Source organism: Anthonomus grandis, chromosome 7, assembly GCF_022605725.1.
Source record: "Anthonomus grandis grandis chromosome 7, icAntGran1.3, whole genome shotgun sequence".
Classification (NCBI taxonomy): domain Eukaryota; kingdom Metazoa; phylum Arthropoda; class Insecta; order Coleoptera; family Curculionidae; genus Anthonomus; species Anthonomus grandis.
In genome coordinates, this window is record NC_065552.1 from 1,320,077 (window position 1) to 1,337,189 (window position 17,113).

Below are 17,113 nucleotides of genomic sequence, written 5' to 3' on the forward strand. Positions count from 1 at the left end.
AATAATTATTTTTTTCGTATTATATCCATAGTGAATATATAACATAAAATAGGTCTGATTTTTGATATAAGCATTATTAATACTTACCTTTTAGTGATATTAGGTAATATTTTCAAAAATGGTAAATCATTTGTGTCAGAAAGCCGAAAAAAGCCCTCTAACGGCGAGATGTAAAACTAAAAAAACATGAAATATAATAATATTCGTAGCTTAATAATAGCTCTTTTCAACTAGCCCAAGTTTGATAAAATCGGCTAAGGCGTTTTTAGTTTAGCCGATTTTAGTATAAGCCAACTTTTGAACACCCCCCACCACTTTATTTTTAGAGATACAGCAAAACTATTCAAATAAAAAAGGTTCGGATTAGTCTCTACTTTAATAATCAGCTATTTTTTTGTTAGGTTAATTCAGCAAAATTTACAGAAACATCAGTTTTCTAGATTCAAGATTGCAGTTGCGCCCCCTAGCGGCCATTTTAGAAACTTGAAAATATTTTCCAGGTCATTCTCTTGGCCATTTTAGTAATACATTTTTTTATCGCAAGCTTCTACGATGAATAGTTTCCCAGATACAGTACCTCGCATTCTTATTTGGCCACCCTGTACAAGCTGGACTCTTATTCAAATACAATCTAAATCAAAAAGTAGCTGTATGGACTTTATATACATAGGAGAACATTGCCACTGATACCTCATCGTTTTGGTCTTTTGTTAGAGCTAAGAAAGGTCACTCTTCACTTCCGTCTATCATGTGCGATACCAATAGTAATTCTTTTCAAGGAACAGAAAATATTGTGCCAGCTTTTTCAGAATGCCTATAAAGATCCAATCAACCTCGCAGAAACCTATCCTCCTTCTAATTCCTCAGACCTCATTGACATTCTTCCATCAATTACCACTGAGGAAATTATTGCTGCTAGTCGGAGGCTAAAAAACAAGTTGACAGCCGATCCAGATGGTGTTCCAAGTTTTATGGCTAAAGACTGCATGTTTGTCCTGCATTTTTAACCTTATTTTGAAAACTGGCAAATTTCCAGACGTCTGGAAATGTGCTAAAGTAATACCAATTCACAAAAAAGACGATATAAACAGAATCGACAACTACCGACCTATCTCCATACTTTGCAATTTTTCCTAAACTTTTAAAACTATTGTTTATGTTGGTTAATAAGCAAAAAGCATATTCGTGTATGTTTATAAACGATTGTTTAGAAAACGATTTCCTAAATGACTGGCCTTCTAATCTAGCTGAATAAGAGATTTTGTGTATGAAGCAGTCATGCCGCTCTTTGTGTGTATTAAAATACATATTGCCAACAACACTGTTTTTAGTTAGTTCTTAATAAGCTCTCACGCATAAAGCTTAGAATTACGGTAAAAGAAATATAATCGATATTGAAGTTAAATCACTTGTGTTTTATTGTGTTCAACCATACCTTATTTAATAGTTTATAACAGAATTCTTCCCCAAGTTCAATCACTACTCTCTATAGATCAGCACGGTTTTATTCCTAAAAGGTCGTGCATCACTAACCTCTGTAATGTGACTCATTTTATTTCTTCAGCCCTCAATAGAAAAAGTCAGGTTGATGTGATGTATACTGATTTCAATAAGGCTTTCGATCAGATAAATCATAGCATTCTGCTGGAAAAATTGAACAAGCGTATTCATTCATACTCCATACATTTCAGTGGGTTGCATGTGAGTCTGATGGGTTTGTAGTTTTCCGGTTTGTTCCGGTTTCCCTTCTTGAACAGTGGTGTCACAATTGAATGTTTCCATTCTTCTGGTATCTTTCCTTGTCCCCGAAAGCAAGGGACTGAGGGAATTTCTGCAATTTTGAAGTAAAACTGTTGGGATTTTATCTGGTCCTGGGCTTGAGTCCCTTTTCATATTTTCAAGGGCTTCTTCAACTTTCTCTTTTGTATTGTAAAATAAATAGTGACAATTGAGGGTTGCACCCTGCTGTGATTAGGCAATAATGGAATTGGATATGAATCCTTCGTGAATGCTGTATCAAACTGTTCTGCGAATGTTTCCGCCATGGATTTGCTGTCTAGAAACTGCTGGGTTGCTGTATCTTTTAGGGTTATGGTTGAGATTTTCGAGTTTAAGTTGCGATTTACATATTTAAATAGTTTCTTTGGCGAGGCCGAGTTTGCAAGACCATTCTCATATTTCTTTCTGGCGTCGACCAACTTATGTTTGGTAATATTATTTTGGCACATATAGGCTTGATATTTGTCCCGAGTTTTGTTTGTTATATACTTTTCCCATAGTTTCCGTTTTTTGTTAATTTCTTTGAAAATATTTTCATTTATCCATGGTTTTTGGGGGTTTGTTTTCACACGTCTGGTAGGAATGTATTGTTCGATAGCACCATTCACAACATTTTGAAACTTTTCGAAGATCGATTTGTTCGCATGCGCCGGTTGTAGTTGAATGAAGTGGTTGATTTCTTCATAGTTTGCAGTGTAAAAGTTCATTACTTCATTTTTACAATTGTTTGTGTTTGTTTGGGTGGAATTTTTAGTTGTGTTTTTGCTTTTATTACGACATGGTCGCTGCGGCCAATGGGCGGTTCTTAGCAAAGATCAAAGATGCTTTTAGGATCGTTGGTTATGAAGAGGTTCAAAAGGGAGCTTTGGTCTTTTCTGTATCTTGTTGGGAAATCAATCAACTGCTGGGCTCCTATTTCTTGATACATGTTCATAAAATCCTGCGTCTTTTTGTCTGGTGGTGCAATTGAGAGACTTTTTCAGTTAATGTTGGGGTAGTTGAAGTCTCCCACAACAATTGTTGGACATTTTGATGATGTGTATGCCTTTTTTATAGTATCTATCATGTGGGTATTGACCTCTTCGCTAGTAGTTGTTCCCGGTCTGTATAAACAAGCAACAGACAAATTCACTTCACATATCTGGACATCCAGCCATACTGCATCAATTGGTGTTTGGAATTTGTAACTATCCGAGAAAATGCAATTTATTTTAAAGCCATTAATTTTTCCCTTGGCCAGAATACATACACCTCCCCCTTTTTTATTTTGACAGTCTCCGCGGTGTGTATTATATCCATCCATGCTAATCAGGCTATCACTTATGCCGCCCTGCAGCCATGTTTCTGTCAGCATAATAAAAGTGGGATTCGCTGTTGCAACTCTTGCTTTCCATTCGTCTATCTGGTTCACCACCGAGTTCAAATTACTATACCAAAACGAAACATCAACTACCCCAGAGCAATTTAGTTTTTTTGGCCTTTTCGATAATTGTAGGTATACCATTTAAGTACTTTATGATTAGATTGATCCTTCCTTTGGCCTTTTGTTCCTCTAAATTGGCCAGAACCCCCTTCAAGAACGTTCTCTGGGCCTCTGTTTGATCGTTTTTAATGCCTGGTTGTTTCTCCTCAAGTAACTTCCTACTCTTTAGGGCCTTCAGAGCTTCTTCTTTTGTTGGCAGGATCACTCTAAGGGGTCTTCGTTTATCTGCAGCTTCTCTTCCCAGCCTAAATATTTTGGTGAAAATAGGTTTCTCAGAACCTGTGCTTGTAGGCTAAATTTGCCAAATTTATCTATGACGGACGTTAGGTCGAGAGTAAACTTAATTTCACTTGAGAATTATAGGACCAGATGTGATTTACTTGTTTTCTATAAACTTCTTAATGGTAGTATTAATTGTCCTGAATTATTAAGACTTGTAAAGTTTAGATGCAATACCAGATATCTTAGAGAGATGCTACTGTTTTTAATTAAATAACATCATTCATCAAGTTAACATCAAGTTTTTGGCCTTCAGGCAGGATGGCATATATCCGGTAAGAGGGTTTGATCATCGGCAACTATTGGAACGCTTCAATCTACATCCATTACATCTCAGAAGAATGATCTCTGTAAAATTCCTGCATGGGTTACTGAATGGATTCATTGATAGTCCTGTACTTCTTTCTGGTGTATGTTTCATGGTGCCTAGGCTTAATGCTAGACATTCTTTCTGCCAAGGCCTCATACTAACATCCTGTTGAAATCGCCACTATATACAATATGCGCTATATTTAATCGGATCTGTCACATGTGCGATATAAATTTCTCTCCTGTTCATGCGATTGTTGATATCTTGGTGGATCATTACTCTTTGGATTAGGGCCCATGTGTTTAAGTTATAGTTAGTAGGTATATTGCAGTTAATTTAATTTAATTTTGCTGAATATGTGATTATCTTGTTAAACTTTTATAATTGGGTTTTTATATCATATTAATAGTTATTTGTTCTCATTTTTTGGATAACTTTTGAGAATGTGACTTTACTTTACTCTTTTTCTTTTCTTTTCATTCTTTTAGGTTTGTTTGTGTGTGTTTTTTTTTTAACTATATTTTTCATTGTTTTGCAACTGTTTCCTGTTATTGGGCAAGTTGCCTGTTGGAAATAAAGGCTTATTATTATTATAATTATTATCATTCGAATTAAAGAATGAATAATTTCATAACTATCTTGTTTAGAAATTGGGCAAATTTGTTTAATTACTTAAGGAATACTTATTGTTTACTATTTTTTTATTCTTATGGTTAGGTTATTAATTTTTGCTGCGATTTATTTCGTTAATGGGGACATCCCATATATAAATAAATAAATATAGTATTTCAATAATAAAATTTAATTACCTGCTATCTGAAGAGTAATTGGTGGGGTCATTTTTAATAACCGTCCCAAGAAGATTTCCCACATTTTGACTTAATATTAACTCGTTGCTTTGTGCCTCCAAGTTCTCACACCTCTCCCCCGAACCTGAACCTGAAGAGCTCTTACGTAACCTTTTCCTAAGAAAAAAAATTATATATAAATTCCAAATAACAAAAAAATTCCAAATAAAACAATTTTTAAAAAAATTACCGCCTAGTGCCAGGACTCAAAGGACACGGCGAAGGGGTCGAGGATTGCACGGGAACTCCGTCAGAGCTCCAATTGGAGTCCTGCGGATTCACCAGTTCGGTTTTTTCCAGCGAAGTGTTATGCGGTTTGGTCAGGGTCTGATCCACAGGTATTTCTGCCAAACCTACAAAAAACCCTTCAAACTATAGGTTCATATTTAAGACACAAACACTCACCTTTAATCTTTAACATCTCCGCCGTTTTTAGAATATAGGGCAGCTGCTCCTGTGACACATTTACCTCACCATAATACATAAAATCCACCATTATCTTCAGATCAGTAAACTTCACATCTTTTAAGATGACAATGGGATGCTGACAGGGGTTTATAGTGAACAGGGATTGGAAATAGGAGCTGCATGCGGACAAAACGACTTTGTGGGCCTGTAAATGTTTACCCTCCGCTGCCAGGGTGACATCTACGAGAGATTCGCTATTCAGTAAACTTGAGAAGACTGATATGAAGTTTGGCTGATGGTTGTTCCAACGGAGACAGTACTGTTGCATGGTCATGGTCGGTTATTTAAACTGGAAAAAGTTTGTTGAGTTTTAGCTATTTATTTATTTATTTATTTATTTATTTATTCATGCCAAAAAGTATAAAGCTTTTACACAAGTCAGTCAAAAATATAACTCCAAATAAAAGTATTAAACTGTAAAATTCGTTTTACCTAAGAACAAAAATAAAACACATCACAGCCTAAAAAGTAATGCTTAAAAACACTTAACACTAAAAGTCAAGAGACCCAACCTATGCAATAGCACTGAAATTTGAGCTCAGGAATTCCTCAAATGAATAAAAAGCATTGGTGACTAAAAAATGTTTTACCTTTGTCTTATAAGCATTAAGAGGCAAATCCTTAACGGAGACCGGCAGGACATTAAAGAACTTAATTCCATAATAAGACACGCCATTACGGGTATGCTCGAGTCTCCTAAATGGTGCCACCAAGGAGCCGCTATTTCTGGTGTCATGACTGTGAGTGCTAGCATGAGTCGCAAACCTGGGTAGGTTTTCCCTAATGAATACAAGGCACAGAAGTATGAAGGCGCTTGGTAAGGTGAGAACTCTCAGAAGCCTGAAGTAGACCCTACAACAATCCCTGTATACAATCTGCGCAATCACTCGCAGACATCGACATTGCAATGCAAAAATCCTGGGCATATGCGCTGAATGACCCCAGTTTAGTAAGTTATACGTCATTAGAGAGTAAAAATATCCAAAGTAAGCTGTCCTGAGAGTACCTGCGGAGACAGACCCAGACAAATTGCGAATCAGGAAAGTACACCTTGATAATTTGGTTGACAATTTATCTATGTGACCTTGCCACGTCAAACCACTATCCAATCTAACACCCAGAAAATCCACAGACACACCTAAAGATTGTTGCTGGGAATCAACGTCCCGAAGGGAAAAAATTATATTTTGAGTTTTAGACTCATTTAGGCACAATCTAGTAGAAGTAATGGCAAAACTTCTTGTGTAAGGAAGCATCTTCCTACAAAATATTGATACTTGTGATTCTATGTTAACTACCTTTTAACTCAAAGAGGTTAATTTTTCAACTATTTCCTACAAAAACCTGCATAACTTAAAAGCTCTTTGATGAAATATCTTAAGACCTGTAACTAAATTTAAAGTGTAATATAAGGACAAAAAAAAACAAGGATTTATCCATGGAACTAATTGTTATAAAAGAATTATTGTGTTAGAAGTATCGACCATGATTTTGTACTCATGTTTGGCTAAATTCTAGAGGTCTTGAATAATGCATGAAAAGCATTGTAAATTTAACTTTAATGACCATTATTTAATTGTTTCCCTCACTAAGGAACTTCTGTTAGGACAGTTTTAATTCTCAGTTTTTACAATATTTCTGAACTGATTTCCAAGAAGTTTCAAGTTCAAACTTCAAAATGTGTTCAAAGAACTATCACAATGCAGTTTCTGGAAAAACTTATGAGTGAGACTAAGTTGTGAGACAAGGATTAAATCAATTTCATCAGAAAGGAAGAGAGAGCAATCTGACAGTTCTTATATATCAATATTTATAATCAAATGTTAAGTCAAATACAGACTGGAATTCCCTTGGAATAAAACCCCCCTCGGTAATGTTTATGATGGTCTTATATTAAAAACATAATGGCTTACCCCAGTTTATAATTATTTTCCTATTAACTGCTGAATAGTGGTATTAATTAAAAGTGGCAAAAACATTATAAACTACAGTAATTCAGTTAAAAATAGTAATCAACACCCTTTGCATTACCCACTGGCACTGCCAAATAATGTCCAAACAAGTGTGTATCTATCCTAGGAAACTTTAAAATTAGGCTCACCAGTAAAATACTCTATATTTATAAAATCTAAGCAGCTAAAACATCTTTTACGTAGTTGCAAATCAATAATATACCTTCAGACAGGCAGGCAGGATGACCCCTGAAAAGTAACCTTGAATGTTCCGATCAGCTTTTCGCACCTTTTTAAGGGCCGGAACGGTTCGGGAACATTTACGGGATATCCGTGGAATATTCCGCCGCAGGGTTCTGGCGGGATTTACTTAGTTTAACACCAAACTAAACGAAAATTTAAAGGCAAAACACTGGATCGCAGGAAAAAAACAAAACCAACAACCATTTTTATTTTTGTGAGTGACGTAATTGTTTACGTCATTTAGGGTTTTTTTATTGGTACGACTGCGTTCGAGGATTTCCGCATGTTCTATCTCGCTTTGGTTTATAGGGAAGTGCTTCAGTCAGAAAGAGATAGATATAGCGCGACGAGTTATGTCGAGGGTTGGGAACGCACTTGTGTATACCGAATTATTGCGTAGGCGTGTTTTGCGGGTTGCCTGTTTAGGACGTTGCCGATTTATCTTTTTTCGAAGAACAAATAAAACATCTCAAGTTTATAAATTTAAGTGCGTATTATAACCAATTTAGGAAATTTATTAATTTTTTAACGGCTTTCAACTACATACATTTAAACTCTTTTGTTTAAAAACATTCTTCTTATATCGGCAACGCAGTGAGATTTGCTAAAGGGAATCGATTCCATGCAACGTTGTCACGTGTCGTTATGTCAAATTCAAATAAAAAATGACTCAATAGGGCTGATAAGCGCCAAATACAAACCTATGATAAACTAATCATTTATAGAGAAAAAAACCCTAATTTCAGTGTACTTTCTTCCAAATAAAATCAGAAAAATGTAATTAGTATTTTCACTTTTATGATGTATTAACCGGAACATAACAGAACACATTTGGCAACAGCGACTAGTTAGTGACAGTCGCTGTAACAATTTGACGTTTCGTCTGTGTTGACTTGACCGCCATTGTGCAGTTGTCAATAAAAAGCACGCGTTTGTATTTTCTTTCTGTCTCTACCCAGTAAATCGAGTAAATAGTGAATAATTGTTTTAAATTTTCAATTAAAAAGTATCTCTAAATCCCTTAGTTGCGTTAACCGTTCCAAACAGTTACGCGAAACGGTGTTTTACTCGTCAAAGACGCTTAGCGTCATGCCGACCGCCAAATGACCGAACGTAAAGTTTAAAATTAATTTTCGGCTTGTTCGACATAGTTTAGCCGGTTGAATTGCACTAAAATCGGGAGCTGTGAGATTTAAATTGAGGGAACTCTAAGTGTTCGTGCTGATCTACCGAAGCCTCAGGTGCAAGCTCACTTGTTACGTAAAGAAAACATCTCTTCAAAATGAAGTCACGTAAGTACCATTTAGGGGTGTAGCAACGCGTGCTTTGGATCATCGGCACATTTTTTAAGGGTTTTCTGGCATTATTCACTGTTTGCCATAATAACAACAACAGAAAAACGCTTATTATTAAATTTGAGCGGGCTGTCACAACAGCACGCGGTTCGCCATGTTATGATGGGTCAGCTGTCACTCGGTTGTCAAAAAATAAAACGTGCTGGTTTGTTTTTATTTATCTTTTTAGTCACATTTATTTATCATTGAGCTAAAAAAAAATCCAGTAATATCCAATTTCTCACTTTTTCTTCCTCACTTAATTAGGTCAAGAGCGTTTCAAATCCTCCTCCAGTACTGATGAAGTGGATTCAGCCTCGGATCATGAGGAGCATCATATGTGCCAATATAAGATTGCGGGGAACATGCAACTGGCCCTCCAGCCCTTGCAGCCCCATGAAATGGAGCTCCAAGAGGAGATTTGTGGGGATTTTATGCATATGGACGAAGTGGGTGACATGGAGTGCACCATGGGCCCTATTAGGAAGAGGAGGGGCAACTTACCAAAACATTCTGTGAAGGTTTTGAAGAAGTGGCTGTATGAACACCGGTAAGTTGCTGGAACTTATAATATATAAGGATAAGGAAACTCATTTGTTAATTTTTCTATTTGCATACTATAATTTCTGAAAGAGCGATACATTTCCTACTAGATACATAGGTTTGGGTTTTTTGAAATTAAACGAAAAATATTCACAAAATGTATTACTATATTGTGAAAATAAAAAATTTACAAGTCATATGATAAAAATCAACAATAAATAATAAAGAATAAAGTTTGTAAAGTAGAATTTATAAAGGGTGTTACAAAAGGTTATAGTAAATTTATAAAAGTCAATAAAAATTTTATAAAATCTCCAAGGAATTACCTTCTACTAAATTCACTAGTTATGTTTTTAGTAAATATTAAATAACTAGCAATAAAAGAGCCAGTAAGTCAAAATTATAGAGCAGAAATAAAAGATAAAATATTCACAAAATTTATTACTATAAAAACAGATTGTTGCAAAAAATTCACATGTTATACCATGAAAATAAACATTTATGCAAGTTCGTTTAAATTCCACAATGTACAAGAGATATTGTATAAAACCCCTATTTGAATTCAGCATGAATGAATCAGGAGTAGAATAATTTTTACATAATATTAACCCTTTGCACTTGAAGGCTCCGTAGCGGAGGCCTCGAAGTTAATATTCTTTCAAGTTTTAATGTAGGCAGCACCCCAACATATTATACCATAGCTTGGACATGAATCAGCTAGTGCTTTGTACACATTTATTATGATTTTTTTACTGAGTATATTATGTAACTCGTAAAATTTATATATTAGTTTTTTTAGTTTGTTTTGAACATAATCACTATGATGCTGCCATTTTAAATAATTGTCAAAATAAACACCTAAGTATTTAATTGTGTTCATTCATTTGATGCTGCCAGAACAAGTAATACAAGTCAATATTCATTTACAATCTGGGGTATGAATCCTACGAACATGCTTGCTGGGTAATTCCACTATACTCATTGAAAAACACATAAAGTTAGTTTTTTTGACATTTACTGACAGTGAATTAATATCCATTCTTGTTTGAACACTACACATTGCACTTTTAGCATTTAAAAAAGCTTCATCTCAACAATTCCCTTTACATAACAGAACTGTGTCATTGGCGAAACATACCACTTTTACTTTCGGAACTACATGTGGAAGATCGTTAATGCAGATTAAATAGAGTATTGGGCCAAGCACTGTACCCTGTGCAACACCACATCCCACACTTACATAAGAACTTGAAACAGATTATAAATTTACCTTTTGAAATCTGTTTATAAGATATGACTTAATTAGGTCAAGTGCAATTCCCCTAATACCGGTATTATATAATAATTTATTTAGTAGGATGCAATGATCCACAGTGTCAAACGCCTTGGTAAGATTCAAAAAGACAGTCAGAGGCTTCCAACAGTTATTAAAACAGTCTGTAATAAAAGTGCAGACTTCATTCAAAGCCTCATCTGAACCTGCACCCTTGGTGCATTCAGACTGTGAGACAAGACCCTATTAGCTTTTAAAAAACTGCATAACTGGTTTTTTATACATTTCTTGATTACTTTGCAGATAGGACTAGTGAGTGTAATGGGTCTGTAAGTGCAAGGTAACAATTACTGCTCTCTTAAATATAGTAGGAACAACGCCACTGGTAAATATCAAATTCACAATATGTACCAAGGGCACAATCAAAAATTCTATATTTGATTTCACAAACTGGTCGGAAACACCAATGTCATCTGGAAAAGATTTTGCTTTCAAAGTTGTAACAGCATTAAAAACTTCATTTTTGGTGACAGGGGACAAAAACATGGATGGAAATTCCCTTTGTTGCTCCCGGATCACACCACGAACAATGTCAGGCTTATGTATCTTAGTGGCTAGCTTAGAACCAACAGAACTAAAATACATATTAGGTTCATTAACTACCTCTTTCTGGTCAGTGATTTCTTGATTATTAGTATTTTTAATACAAGGATCTAGACAGTGTCCAGCTTTTAACTTGAACGCAGGCAGGTCCAACATTCTGTACCAGAGTCCTATTCACTTTATGTGCCAACACTTTAACACTATTGCTGATTCTTGTGATATTCACCATGACAATCTGGCACTTATTTTGAGTCACCTGCATATGGTCGGTGCGGGAGGCTAGGTTATCGTAATTTAGTGTTGATTTTTTATTATTTATTTTCTTAAACTCACTACTTTTTTTTATTATATAGCAATTCTTTTATAGTTTAGTTGCATGGATCTAATACAGTTCATGCATTTGTACTTGTACATTTATATATTTAATTGATTTTTCTGTAACTGGGTATTTGTAACCTGTTGGAAATAAAGCTTATTATTATTATTATTAATAATACAAGGAATATTAGATTTTATCTTATATTCATTGATAGCTAATTTCATTATGTCCCAGGTTTTCCTCGAATCACCCCCAGCACTTTATTGTTGCTTATAGTAGTTAGTCTTGGTACCTCTAATAAGTTTAGTTAGCATATTTCTATAACTTTTGTAATTAATACGAAAATCTCTGGGTACTGCTTCTTATCCCACTCTTTGGAAAAGAAGTTTTCTAAAACCCATTTTTAAATCTGGTAGTAGCAATGAAATTTCCAATTATCGGACTGTGTGTAACCAATCTGAGATGCCAAAGCTGCTTGACTGCCTCGAGTTTTAAATCTTTATTTAATCCTGAGCAATTTAGATTTACAAAAGGCAGATCTACTGATGCTAATTTGGTGCTGTATGTCAACTACCTGAAGGGACTTCAGGTTGACTCAATATATACAGATTTTTCCTGTTTTGTTTTACCTCTTTTTGATTGATTTAGTTTGGAAACTTGAAAATTGTTGTGTGCTAATGTTTGCTGATGACGTGAAGCTATTTAGGCTTATCACATCCCTTATGATGCTGTGCTCCTGGAAAAAGACCTTAATTTGTCTTTGATTGGTGCCACTTGAATAGAATGTCCCTTAATATCAATCAAGTGTCATAAGATTACTTTTTTTAAGCAAAGAAACCTTTGATAAAATGAACAATGCAGTAATTGGTGTCAAAACAGAGGGTTCTGACTTAGGAATATTTATTGACTTCAAGTTATCTTTTAAAGGTCACATCAATGAGGTGACCAGTAGGGCAATGAAAATGCTGGGTTGTATCCAGCAGTCTACAACTGATTTGTCTTTGTTTACTTTTAGAATACTTTACTGCTTTCTTGTTTGGCCCATCTTGGAGTATGGCTCAATTGTGTGGTTCTCTTCATATAACTGCTAAATTGAGCAGATTGAAAAGACTCAAAATAGATTTTTAAGGGTGGTGGTTACAGGAAACAGGAGTATTACTATCAGTGGGTCAGGGATAACCTGAACTTACCCACATTAGAGTCCCAAAGAACATTATTCGACTTATGTTTTATGCATAATTAGATTAATGAAGATCATTTCTTTTTCTATAGTTGAAATTAGCAGGCCTGAAGTGATCCAGGGTTTAAGGCGAATTTTTTTTATTTGATATTGATTTTACATTTGTTGCTGCAAGTATGTGTTTTTTTAAGCTATTCATAAACATTTCAGAGGTGGTAGCCGGGACTCAATATTTCATCAGGTTTTAGAGATTGTATTGAGTTTTTAAGCTGTTCATGGTTAATTTTATTAAAAGATCTAATAATATTTGTTTCGTTGGATGCGTTAACTTATTTTATAAGTTAATATTAAATAATGAAGAATGATGGTCGGAAACCGAGCTGGTTAGTAAAATCTAATTATTTTCAAACCTTGTTTTGCTTTTCATGAAGATATAGTCTATTCATATCTAACTATATCAACCCTAGTAGGTCTATCAGTTTTAGAGATATAACAAATATAAATTTAAAAAATATGTGAGCGTTATATAAAGAGGATCATTCAATAGATAGATTCTAATGATAATCCGTTCCTCTGCAGTTACAACGCGTATCCATCCGACATGGAAAAAATGACCCTGTCCCACGAGGCGAACCTCACCGTCCTCCAGGTGTGCAACTGGTTCATCAACGCCCGCAGACGAATCCTACCGGAGATGATCAGACGCGAAGGCCACGACCCGATGCACTACACCATCTCGCGGCGCGGCAAGAAACTAAACGGCATCGGCGGCGGTACCAACCAGGTGATAACCTGGACGGAGGATTTCGACGGTCACGAGAGCAAACGGATCCGGATGGACCACGATTACGAGGACGGCATGACGTTGATTTACCACTCGGAAGAGGACAGTCCGGTCGAATACGAGGAGGAGAAGTTTAACCCGTGGGACACCGTCATCCGGTTGGGGGTCGGTAACGAGGTGATCTGCAGATCATCGGACGAGGACGACGAGGTGGTACAGTTGCCGCAGGAGCCGTCACGTCCCTCGGTACCGACTAAAGCGCAACTGAAACAGTACGCGGACAGTCGAACGCCCCAGAAACAAACGAACGAGGATAAGTTCGAGCCGTTTTATTTGCTGGTTGACACGGCGGTGGCCGTGCGACAGAAAGAGATGGAGGGCGTCAATTAATTCGGTTTAAGTCATCAGATGTATATTGTTTTGATGGATTCGTGATTAGTTACCGGTTTGGTTGGGTGTTACGTCACTGTTTCGGTGAGTATCAAATTAAAAAAATACTCTTATCTCGTACTCTTAATTGAAAAGAAGATAGACGTATTCACGTATTTTGAAGAAATATGAACTTAAATCTTTAATGGTACCTTTGGTTATATTTAATTCTACGTGGTGCGCCAGAGAAACTTACTTATTTGAAAGGTCAATAAAAACAAAAGTACTTCAATTATTGTTTTAATTTTTTTTTATTTGACAATACAATATCCCAATTTTTTTTTCATGCAGTCTTGAAAATGACATCGGATAAATGGCGACCTCTATTGCGCATAAACTGATAAAGTCGATTTTTGAAATTCGTATCCACTCTTTGGAGCATATCAATCGGTATGTTGGCAATTGCGTCGCGAATGTTGATCTTGAGGTGTGCTATGGTCCGTGGTCGATCGACATAAACCAGAGATTTTAAATAACCCCATAAAAAGAAATCGCATGAAGTCAAATCTGAAGAGCGTGCCGGCCATTGGAGATCATCTGAGAGAGATGAGGCGATCGGGAAAATGTTGTCGCAACAAGTTCGTTGAGTCTCGTGCTGTGTGTGCTGTGGCTCCATCTTGCTGAAACCACACGTTTTTAACGTTCATTTCTTCGAGTCTTGGATGAAAAAATTCCTCGATCATGTAACGAGCTCCATTCACGGTAACTGCGCGTTCGTTTTCTCCAAAAAAAAGAAGGTCCAATTATTCCCATTACCGACATCGCACACCAGACAGTATCTCGCTCACAATTAAGTGGCTTCTGGTGAAGCTCACGTGGATTTGCACCACACCAATAACGCATGTTTTGCTTGTTGACGCAGCCGGATATGTGGAAGTGAGCCTCGTCACTGAAAAAAACGACCGCGTCTTCAGGCAGGTTGTCGACCAGTATTTCACATGCATTTTGACGGGCAACCAAATCGCGTTCAGTTAATTCTTGCACAACAGCCAATTTATAGGGATGAAAGCGCACCCTGTATCTATGTAAGTCCAATAATTTACTTGAGGTAGTGGAAGTTTTCCTAAAATGGCCCAGCTTAGCAATATCAAGGAGAGTTACATGCCTTATCAATGACCGCCTAATGTCTCTCAGATAAAATACGTCATTCTAACGGGTTGTTATATAACGCAAAATTACGTTATTCCTATGTCATTTTGGAAAAAATACATCTATATATAAACGTATATTTAGAAATATTTAACAAATACATTTAAACAAACATATTGAGCAAAAAATGTACACAAACCTTAGATGTTAAAACTAAAAAATAACTTAATAGGATCGTATCAATAGGTTGGGTTAATTGTGGACGATCATTTTTAGGTATTTATCAATGATTCACATATACGCGAAAAAGTATATTTTCTTCTTTACAATAATTGAGCGTTTCAGATAATATTTTGTAAATTGACACTTACTAAAACAGTGATGCAATACCCAACAAAATAGCTAACTAATTAGGCTTTTGTCGGTTTAGTGTTTAGGTAGTGCCGTTGGTGCCTTGAAAACGTCGTCTTTTTCTACTAAAAGTACTTTTCTTTTTCTTTTCGAGTGATAGATACTAATCGTTACGTGTAGCTTTTAAGGAGTTTTAATTGTATTTTTTTTTTTTTTTTGAAAAGTTTAATCTGTCGGACCTTTTCTAGTGTGACTTTTGCTCAAATTCGTAAGTACAAAACTGATAATGAGGGTGCATCTTTTCGAAGTCTTTTATTAGTGTCTATGTAGGCTTAAGAGTTAGATCGTAGAACGGAAATTATGTATTATAGGCAGGCCTTTGCCCAATTTATTATTGTTGACGCTCGAAGAGCGGCTCTATGTTTCCCTTTATTGAAAGAAAGAGTGATGTGCATATTTAGTCATTGAATAAAAGGTTCATTTTTGTTTTAAATTGTGTTTTATTTGTTAACCTGGGTTGATATACTAAAATAAGTTGACTGTACTAGTTTCACAAAGGGAAAACGTGATAAGTCGCATGATTGAAACCAATTGTCAACGGTTGTTGGAATATCGTTATCGGGGGAGTGTTTAATGTACAGCAGTACTGGGATTCTAAAATTACGATTACTCAATATGACAGATTTTAAATAAAATCGTGTGTCGAAATTTCATCTGTAAATACACGCATTCTTACGCTCCGCGAATTTGCTTTATTTTACACGATTAGAAAGAGGTAGACTTCAGATTCTTACATATTTTCTGCTTCTTGGCATTGTCTTTGCAATATTCTGATCTGGTACTGTTAGTGATTGGTGGTTCGTGAGTAATTGTGATTTTCAGTGGAAACAATAGAAATTCTCAGATAACAATACGTTTTTTTTTTTGTGCGTCTATGAGAATCAATACCTGAACATTCTTGGTATTTATTTTGCCGCTCTGCTTAAGCCAACGAGTTTGAAGAATTGGATTTGTTGATTTTTAATAATAATTTCCAAGTCATTGTGTTTTCGGATTTGGAGTTTTTGGGAGCCTGTTAAATTGCTATTTTGATCTATATCATGGCTTGCGGAAGGTGTGGTGCAAGTCTAACAGATAGAGAGGTAAAATATAAGATTGTTTGCGACTTCTGTAATGTCGTGCATTGCTTATCATGTTCAAAATTTACTACATCAGAGGCTCAGGTCACTCAAATGAAGACTAGAGTCATGTGTTTTGTGTGTTCTGTGTGCAAACCCAGCTTGCGTATAACCAGCACGGATAACAGCTCCCCAACAAATGCTGCTATTTTTCTGGAAGCTCAAATGAAATCCTTTCAAAACACAATTACCAACCAAATTTCTTGTGGTTTTCATGATGCTAATATTGCATTCCAGGAGGGACTTATGAGATTGGTCGAGAAAGGAATCGGAGGAAAGGGCGTTTCCGCCTCAAACAGTGATTCTGAATTGTTAAAACTACTACAAGCAAAAAATGAAGCGCTAGAGGCCAGGTTGACAACACTGGAAGAGGATTTAAACATGCTCAAGGATCTTATTCCATCAAAGTCATCCTGCCTCCCAACTAATATAACTTCTCTAACATCTTTGTCTCCGGACAATACTGTGTCTTTGCCGATAGAAACAGAAACAGTAGCCCATACCTACGCAAAAAGGGTTGATCCAATCAGATCAAGGCCTAGTAGCTCTTCAATGGCTGGCGCCAATTCTGAAGCAAAATCACAGAATAGGTCGACACCACAATCAATCCATCGAACTAACCCTGGCAGACAAACAGTCATCATTGGGACTTCTTCTGAAGCTTCTTT

The 17,113-nt window shown here is 36.0% G+C and overlaps 2 protein-coding genes across 5 annotated transcripts in view; one reads left to right on the forward strand and one right to left on the reverse strand.

Annotated features, from left to right (window-relative positions):
• Nucleotides 1-7,571, reverse strand: part of LOC126738244 (longitudinals lacking protein, isoforms H/M/V) — a 71,293-nt gene extending 63,722 nt beyond the window's left edge. For 2 of the 4 annotated variants that reach the window (XM_050443485.1, XM_050443481.1), the window contains exons 1-4: nucleotides 7,343-7,571; nucleotides 5,105-5,456; nucleotides 4,890-5,052; nucleotides 4,661-4,816 (exon numbers count right to left, since the gene is read on the reverse strand). In XM_050443485.1, coding sequence (XP_050299442.1) covers nucleotides 4,661-4,816; nucleotides 4,890-5,052; nucleotides 5,105-5,441 — 656 coding nt within the window. In that variant the 5' untranslated portion in view covers nucleotides 5,442-5,456; nucleotides 7,343-7,571. Of the gene's footprint in view, nucleotides 1-4,660; nucleotides 4,817-4,889; nucleotides 5,053-5,104; nucleotides 5,457-7,080; nucleotides 7,245-7,268 lie in introns of those variants that run through there. The other 2 variants (XM_050443482.1, XM_050443484.1) reach the window with 2 other exon arrangements.
• A 690-nt stretch (nucleotides 7,572-8,261) lies between these two features.
• On the forward strand, nucleotides 8,262-15,760 carry LOC126738740 (iroquois-class homeodomain protein IRX-3-like). Its single transcript, XM_050444176.1, has 3 exons — nucleotides 8,262-8,654; nucleotides 8,964-9,246; nucleotides 13,194-15,760. The coding sequence occupies exons 1-3, from the start codon at nucleotides 8,645-8,647 to the stop codon at nucleotides 13,786-13,788; spliced, it is 888 nt and encodes a 295-aa protein (XP_050300133.1). The 5' UTR covers nucleotides 8,262-8,644; the 3' UTR covers nucleotides 13,789-15,760.
• Nucleotides 15,761-17,113: the final 1,353 nt, after the last annotated feature.

Coding starts and splice junctions, on each gene's coding strand:
- LOC126738740 (XM_050444176.1), top strand. Junction 9,247..13,193: donor AAGTGGCTGTATGAACACCG/GTAAGTTGCTGG, acceptor GTTCCTCTGCAG/TTACAACGCGTATCCATCCG.